At 38.3% G+C, this 9,069-nt stretch overlaps 1 protein-coding gene across 1 annotated transcript in view; it reads left to right on the forward strand.

Moving 5' to 3' along the window:
• LOC310648476 (tubulin gamma-1 chain) overlaps positions 1 to 8,539 on the forward strand; it is a 54,296-nt gene extending 45,757 nt beyond the window's left edge. Inside the window, exon 11 of the mRNA XM_083376326.1 lies at positions 8,272 to 8,539. Within this exon, the coding sequence (XP_083232452.1) occupies positions 8,272 to 8,469 (198 nt within the window). The 3' untranslated portion in view covers positions 8,470 to 8,539. The remainder of the gene's footprint in view (positions 1 to 8,271) is intronic.
• The last annotated feature ends 530 nt before the right edge of the window (positions 8,540 to 9,069 follow it).

A 9,069-nucleotide genomic window follows, 5' to 3' on the forward strand; every position in this document is an offset into this window, starting at 1 on the left:
GTTGTAAGGTCGGCTGTAAGTACACCTTCTGTAACTTCGATGTCCTTGTGGCTATATGCTAATGCCAAGTCATCAGCGTAAGAGAACTTTGTTGATAAGTTCAAGAAATATGACTGTACTTGAAAGAATATTTTATGTTTGTGATGAATGACTATGGGGGAAATATAGCACACTGTCATTTTTGTATGGATTGAGAGGGGCTATTTGGTAATGTAGAATGGGGAAAGTGTTTCTAATGACCGAATGTTATTCAGTCTTTTCCCTCTTTGGACTGCCTCCCTGCAAATAATCCTATTTGATCTACAAGTATTGTTTTTTAAAACCAAGAGAATAAAGGTAAATATCAACCATCTGGGACTTGAGCCTGGATGTGTTTGCTGATCTAATATGTTCTGCAGAAATATAACTGAGCAAATAGGGCTAATCAGATTTCAGAATATAGCAATGGCTTTTGGTTGGAAAATGCTTTGTCCTTTGCTATCAAATCTCCTTTCCCATTCAGACTGAATATGTGTGGTGTCCTGCTCATTCACACACACACACACACTTAACAGTGGTTTAGTAGGTTTATTAATATTCCCCAGAAATTCCCTTCATCAAAACCCCAGAACTGTCCCAATTAAGACCAGCCAAAAGCAGACCAATGCTAGTCCACAGAGCAATGAACAATGAGTCCACAAGGCACTTGATAATTTCCCAAACAAGGCAAGTCCTCCAGGCTAAATTGAATCCACAGCAAAAGAGGATTCACAAAGCAAGAAAAGGATTCACAAGACATGATCCAAAGTCAAGGCATGGTGTCAGTTCAAAACAAGGCAAGAATCACAATGACCAGGAAACACGCAGCTAAGAAATGAACATGTTCCTAGCATCATCTCCATCTGTCTCCTGTGATAAATAGCCAGCTTCTGGTGCAGCCCATCAAGAAGGGTAAGGTTGCCTTCTTGTATGTAATTGGATTGACCTTCGCTGCTACTGCCTTTTCTCTGCCCTACATGTTCTTGGATCAGGTGCAGAAGGCAGTTCCTCCTCATCATCACCACTAACTAATTGCAGCTGTATGCTTTCCCATCTGAAGCCTCAGGCTGTCCTGTTGCAGCTGTGCTTCAGCCAAATCACTCTCAGCCTGCTGTTCGGACCCATTCCATCCTGATATGCCTGGGACTGGTTCATCTCTTCTGAACTGACATCTGGAGAGGTATCTGCAGACACATCGAGGGAGTCATCACAATATGTGAATCTGATACCAGGATTATGTTTCTGATAGTATTTAACTTTCCCTGCTTGGGAGATGGATCTCAATTGTTTGTTTGAAATAGTTACAGTGTGTTGTTTTGGGGAACATGCTGAGATAATCTTAACTGGTGCAGCTTAGGAATCTTACAGTGACAATAGTTATGCCTCAGTTATATTCTGCGGGGCATGCATAATAATAATAAATAAACCTTTATTGTCAAAGTACAACATGTGTACATTGAGATTAGCTGAGCCTCCCCCTGTGCTCTCTCCCCCCAACACACAGTGACAACAAACCCTCCATCCCACCACACTATGTGAACCAACTGATCTATAGAGCAAAAATCTGGTGATATCTTTAAGAAAAAGTTACTGTAGATAAGAAACCTAAAATTATTATGTAGTTAGGATCAGACTATCAATGTTTTTTTTTACACAAGGAGGGCCGTTGTTGGGATGATATTGTTTTGGAGAGTGAAGATTTTTTATCTAATAGCCATTTTTATGCTGCTGTAATTGTTAATCTTATTTGTACTTTGGCTGGAATAGAGAAGCACTCATTTTTCTTCAATCTTCTGAAGAAATAATTTGCATAATCATCTGAGGAACTGAGAATATCAATATGGTTGGAGAATCTATCATAATTTCTTCTTTTGAGATTAATGAGCATCGTACCTTAATGGTTGCATCATTTCCTTGGAAATCAGTCAGAGAAAGCAGCTCCTGTAGCTAAGGACCTTTCAACTGCATTGTATCACATGTTCCAGCTATGCATTTAAGCCTCCTCCTGAAATTGCTGGATGATTCTATTTTAAGCCTTTAGTTGAAGGGACATCAATATGGAGCTGACAGTACTTCCAATTTTCAGTTATTCAATTACCACTGTTCTACATCATAGGGAGGGGTGAACAAAAAAATACCATCTTGATAAGTTGAAGAACCCGATAGTCAGAATTTATAGCAGTTTAGGAGAGGTTGTACAATGTGTTCTTGATGGATTATTTATTTTTGGAGACTCATCTATATTGAGCCTTGGTGGAGCAGTGGGCTAATGCCTCCTTAAGTAACACCAGCTGCCTGCAATTAGTGCAGGTTCGCATCCCACCAGGCTCAAGGTTGACTCAGCCTTCCATCCTTCCGAGGTAGGTAAAATGAGGACCCAGCTGATTTTGTAATAATACCGCTTGGGGGGGGGGGCAAAAGCCCTAATAAGCAAGCATATGCATAGAATGAAGGCTATTGCTAAGCACATTGATTTGTGCTTTAAATTGTAAGCCGCCCTGAGTCTTCGGAGAAGGGCGGGATATAAATGGGATTAAAATAAAAAAAAATATCAATTTTAACTTTTGATTTGCCAATTGAAAGTCACTTTCCAAAAACATAAATCTGACCATAGTTATACATATCACAAACTACATTATGCCAAAGCTTTGATGGGTTTGCCTTAATGCATTTGAAAACTGATTAATCAAAATGTGTTTTGCTTTTACCATCTGAACTGAATGACCGGGCTAATCTTGCAACACTTGCTTTCACTACTATTTATTTCTAAACTCTAGTGATTTTAATCTTTGAAATTTAAGTGGCTTAAGTAGTTTGCCTGAGAGTCTTCACATGACCTGGTAGTTAAAATTAATATTTGAAACTCTCGCCTTGAGTTCTTTGTAAAATTTGATAAATTAAAATCTAAGACTTAAAATCTTTTCTGTGGTGGTACCAATAGAGTGGAATATCTCTTACAGAGTTCTACTAAGACTTTCTTATTTTTTCCCCCTAAATCATGGACAATTAGTAGAACAAAGAACATAAACCATAAGAAAACAATTACAAATTGCTATTTTTTTAAGTTAGTAGAAATTCTTGAACTTTGTTGAAAGTAGCTGAATTTACTAATAAAGAAGAGTATTTGAAACTCAGGGCTGACATGAGACATGAGGAGTCCTTGGTGCTCTCTGAGCTTGCTTGTTTCCTTGCAGACATTTAATTACCCAAACTAGGTAACATCATCCGTGCTACTAAGGAGTGCAGTTTGCTGCCAGTTTATATTCTGGTGGCTTGCCCTGTCAGTGTTGATTTTTTGGGGGTGGGGGTGGGGGGTGGTGTCTTAGAGATTCTTTGGTTGGGCTTTTGGTTTCTTTGGCAGTTTCTTGACCTGGGGCATTGCCTACTTGATTGATCGTCTGATGTTAAATATAGAGTTAATTTATGCTAATCTGGGTGCTGATTGCTGGTAGAGAGGTGTTTCTATCTTTTTGTTCCTTTTGGGCTGGGTGATAGTCCCTTTTGTGTAATCTATAGATGTTGTTAATGTCTATGTGTTATTGGTGGCTAATTTGTCAGAGTGCCGGGCTTCTAGAAATTTCCTGGCAGTTTTAGACTTGACTTGGTCTAGGATGGTCACATTTCCCCAACTGAAACTATGGTTAAATTTAACTATGATCTATATCAGGCATGACAAACTGCCAGCCAGTGGGCCGGATGCATTACAACAAAACCACACCCACCCCATTGCCGGCAATAGGGAAAAAGTCACGATACGTCGCACAACGTCACTTGACATCACGACTTTGACATGCCTTTGACATCAGCAATCAACACCCGGATCAGCATATAGTGAGGGGAAAAAGTATTTGATCCCCTGCTGATTTTGTACATTTGCCCAGAAAGAAATGGTAAGTCTATAATTGTCTATAATTGTAATGGTAGGTTTCTTGTAACATTGAGAGACAGAAAAAAAATCCAAAATAACACATTTCAAAAAAGTTATAAATTGATTTGCATTTTAATGAGTGAAATAAGTATTTGACCCCTTCGCAAAACATGACTTAGTACTTGGTGGCAAAACCCTTGTTGGTGATCACAAAGGTCAGACATTTCTTGTAGTTGGCCACCAGGTTTGCCCACATCTCAGGAGGATCTTTGCAGATCCTCTCCAAGTCATTAAGGTTTCGAGGCTAACTTTTGGCAGCTTGAACCTTCAGCTCCCTCCCCAGATTTTCTATGGGTTTAAGGTCTGGAGACTGGCTAGGCCATTCCAGGATCTTTTTTTTTATTGCAAGTTTTATTGGTTTTTAATTTTTACATATACATGTATTTGTGAAGCAATATGGTGATTGGGTAGTCAAAAGTAACAAATTGTTTGTAAATAGTTCAGGTTGCATCAATAAAGATTCCCTCTCTGATTCCCTTAGTTTTCACATAGTCAAAGTAATCAAGTTAATACATTTCTAGTTGTGACCTAGTCAATTAACAAAATTTTCAATATAATTTCACTAATACATATCAGAATCTTGTTTTTAAGTTTTACCTAATTGCAATAAAATACTCTAAAGTAGCATATAATATACAGAAAAAAGCTTAATTTTTGGGTAACCCACAATTCCCTATTTCAATAAAGAATAATTCTCGTTTACAAAACTTTCATTGTTCATTACAAAACATTCTTATGATTTACCAGTAAAGTCTAGTTTTCATCTAAACAAATCACCAATTATTAGAAAAATATTTTTGTCTTAACCGTTCAACAATTATTAAAATACTATTTTTTTTAATAACATTCTAAATTCTATAGTATAGTTCAAAATTTTATTCTAAAAGCTTAATTTTGTTTTCCTTTAAAGATCTAAAACCTATACATACACATACATACATAAAGATTCCCCTTAGTGCTTCAAAAGAGATTTTTTAAGCTCTGTCCTTGCAAATCCCAAAAAAGAGATGTCTAAATTTTTAAATCTAACTCTCGCCTTCCTTTTGTGCCAATCAGACTTCCATCTTAGTGCCTTTGAATTTTTAAATGTGTCTCCCTTTCTTCCTCCACCTCTTATTTGAATCCAAGGAGACCATCCAAATGAGAGTTTTGCCAAGCTGGTGTCCCTTTTATAATCATTGAAATATTGCTTTAATAGCTCAGTTTTTGATGTTTGATGTAATAATAATTGTCATTAATTCAGTCTGATCTTTTTCTTCTTCCATTTTCATCTGGGTTAGGTAGAAAGTAGTAGCTAATGTTATCATTTGATTAGCTGAATCCTCAACATAATGTATTTGAAGGCCTTTGATATCTTCACTCTTAATGTTGCTTTCTTTGGGTGTTGTTTTTTGAGTTGTAAGTTTTGTAGTTGAAATTGGAGTTTGGAGTTCAAGGTTCTCTGTAGGCTGCGTTTGTTGCTCTTTGAAGTCTCCTATTTTGATGTTAATTTCCACTTCTATTTGTTTTTGAATTGTCAGTTCATCATTTAAGGTCAAAGTTTGGTTTAGTGTCTTTAGGTTGTCAGGTTTATCATGCAATTTGGCTTTAATTTGCTCAGTTATAGCCAAGATTGTGTCCAATATCAATTTATAGTTAAGTGGTGGGATATAGTCATCCATTTCGTTGGTGTTTACAGCTAAGTCTTCCATGGAGGCTATTTTAATAAGAGTCAATAATTTTCCACTTCCAATGCTCCTAAAAGTTGTTTTCAGTGACAGGTGTTCGCACACTTATCTTTGAAGATAGTATCAAGGACAGCTCTTTTATTCAATCAGTTCTCAAAATAAGCAAAAGGTTTACTTGCAATTCCAGGTTTAGCCACAAGATGTCATCAATAGCATATAGAATAAGTTATAAAGTTTTTTTTCCAAATTAATATAAAGCTTTTGTATAATTAGTCCATTCTTTTTTCCTTAATTCACATCTTAAACAGAAAATAGGGTAGTAGATCCCCACAAAAATAGCTTTTTAATAAGTAGAAATAAGATTGCTTAATTTCTTTGCTTAATCAAATGATTTTTCCCCCTTCCACGCTTTAAGGCTTAAAATGTTATTCCCCAAGTATACAAATGCCGTTGTTTCAAAAAAAAGGGGGGGAGAAAATTTTCAGAAAAGTCCCACAGGCAGGCAGTTAGGGGCATAAGAAAGGTAAGGTCTCATCCAGGTCCTTCAGATTGCTTTGTTGTGCTAGGTAGTGCTTTTGGCTTTCGGCAGGGAAAGGCTTAATGATTGGCCATGTTGATGGCCAGTCTCTTCTTCTTTGGGCCAAAAGGAGCTGCTCAGGATTCAAGCGGAGGGCTACCGCCCTTCCATGATCACAGGAGGGCCTCCTTGCAGTGGTTACCCCTCCAGGGCGATTTTCAACCCTTTTCAGGGTCCTCCAATGAAGAAGGATTGGACGGCAAGGAGAGAGTTCTTCCTGCGGGTCCAAAAGCACCGCACATGCAAACCAGAAGCCCGCCATTCCAGGATCTTAATGTGCTTCTTCTTGAGCCACTCCTTTGTTGCCTTGGCCGTGTGTTTTGGGTCATTGCCATGCTGGAATACCCATCCACAACCCATTTTCAAAGCCCTGGCTGAGGGAAGGAGGTTCTCACCCAAGAATTGATAGTACATGGCCTTGTCCATCATCCCTTTGATGCGGTGAAGTTGTCCTGGCCCTTTAGCAGAAACACCCTCCCAAAGCATAATTTTCCACCTCCATGTTTGACGGTGGGGATGATGTTCTTGGAATCATAGGCTGCATTCCTCCTCCTCCAAACACGGCGAGTTGAGTTGATGCCAAAGAGCTCGATTTTGGTCTCATATGACCACAACACTTTCATTCAGTTTTCTGAATCATTCAGATGTTCATTGGAAAATTTCAGATGTGCCTGTACATCTGCTTTCTTGAGCAGGGGGACTTTGCAGGTGCTGCAGGATTTCAGTCCTTCTCGGCGTAATGTATTACCAATTGTTTTCTTGGTGACTATGGTCCCAGCTGCCTTGAGATTATTGATAAGATCCTTCCGTGTAGTTATGGGCTGATTCCTCACTGTTCTCATGATCATTGAAACAATGTGAGATCTTGCATAGAGCCCCAGACCAAGGTAGATTGACAGTTATTTTGTGTTTCTTCCATTTGCAAATAATCACACCAACTATTATCACCTTCTCACCAAGCTGCTTGGCAATAGTCTTGTAGCCCATTCCAGCCTGGTGTAGATCTATAATCTTATCCCTCCTTGGACAGCTCTTTGGTCTTGGCCATGGTGGAGAGTTTGGAATCTGATTGATTGATTGCTTCTGTGTCTTTTATACAAGTAACAAGCTGAGATTAGGAGCACTCCTTTTAAGACAGTGCTCCTAATCTCAGCTCATTTCCTGGGAGCCAGAAATCTTGCTGATTGATAGGGGATCTAATACTTATTTCACTCATTAAAATCCAAATAAATTTATAACTTTTTGTAATGTATTTTTCTGGATTCTTTTGTTGTTTTTCTGTCTCTCATTGTTAAAATAAACCTACTATTAGAATTATAGACTGATCATTTCTTTGTTAGTGGGCAAATGTACAAAATCGGCAGGGGATCAAATATTTTTTCCCCTCACTGTAGATTAACTCCAAGATTAACATCACACCAATAATCAAGTAAACAATACCCCAATCAAGAAACTGCCAAAGAAGCCACCTCCACCAACACTGACAGGCAAGCCACTAGAATATAAACTGGCAGCAAACCACATTCCTTACTAGCACTGATGATGTTACCTAGTTTGGGTAATGAAATGTCTGCAAGAAAACAACAAGGTCAGAGAGCACCAAGTAGCTGAGTTTTTCTTTCAGTGTGTTATTTTTAAATGTTTTTAAGTTTACTAATTAGTGTTTAACTGCTTAATATATTAGCCCTGCAAACCTCTTCTAGCATTTACAACAAAATACAGCAGAATAAAAATAAACCCCAATTTCTCAAAATAAAACTCAAATTGATGTCCCACAGTATGACTGTATGCCTGGCTCTGGGTCCCTTAATCTGTAGAGTGTAGTAATTTCTACTGGATGGCACCATTTTACTAACTGTATCTTCCTTTTCCCTTTTAAGCAAAATGGCATCAATCGTAGTAAGAAATACTCTTGCTCTTACTGTATAATCCTTAAGAGTTGAAAAGAGCAATCCAGTACTTTATTTTAATGTTCCAATGAAGGATGCTTGGCATTGTTAGAGGCCTACATGATTACTGTACTCCATCTCTGTAAAATCCTTCTGTATGTTTTTTTTTGACCAGTTGTTCTTTTCATCTAGCTCTTTGAACGTACCTGCCATCAATATGATAAACTGCGCAAGCGTGAAGCCTTCCTGGAACAGTTCCGAAAGGAAGACATGTTCAAAGAGAACTTTGATGAACTTGATGATTCCCGAAAGATTGTCCAGGAGCTGATTGATGAATATCATGCTGCTACTCGGCCTGACTATATCTCTTGGGGCACTCAGGAGCAATAAATTAATTTGTAGTGTGCTTTTTCCTGTCTGGAGTATTTTCTTCTTGTAACAATAAATTCTTTTAAATCCATCAGTTTCTTTTTCTGTACTTATATCTGGAAGTAGTTGCAGATCTCTCTCCAAGAGAAGAGATTCTTTGGTTTATAACTATTCATTTAGTGACCATTCAAAGTTACAACAGCACTGAAAAAGTGATTTATGACCGTTTTTCACTCTTAGGACCGTTGCAGCATCCTCATAGTTGTGATCAAAACTCAGATACTAGGCGACTGGCATGCATTTATGACCATTGCAGTGTCCTCGGATCATGTGATCACCTTTTGTGACTTTCTGACAGTCACTGGGAAGCCAGATTCACTTAACAACCATGTTATTAATGTACCGTATTTTCCAGCGTATAAGACGACTTTTTAACTCATGAAAATCTTCTTAAAAGTTGGGGGTCGTCTTATATGCCAGGTCATCTTATACGCCGGAAAATACTATTCACTTCTCTGATCTTTTCTGCTGGACGGCGGGATCGCTGGGTGAATGGAGGTAGGCGATGGCGACCCATGGTTAGGCGACCAACAGCGAACGGGTGATGGAGGGCAAACTCTC

The sequence above is a fragment of the Vipera ursinii genome (genome assembly GCF_947247035.1).
Source record: "Vipera ursinii genome assembly, chromosome: Z".
NCBI classification, from domain to species: Eukaryota; Metazoa; Chordata; class Lepidosauria; order Squamata; family Viperidae; genus Vipera; species Vipera ursinii.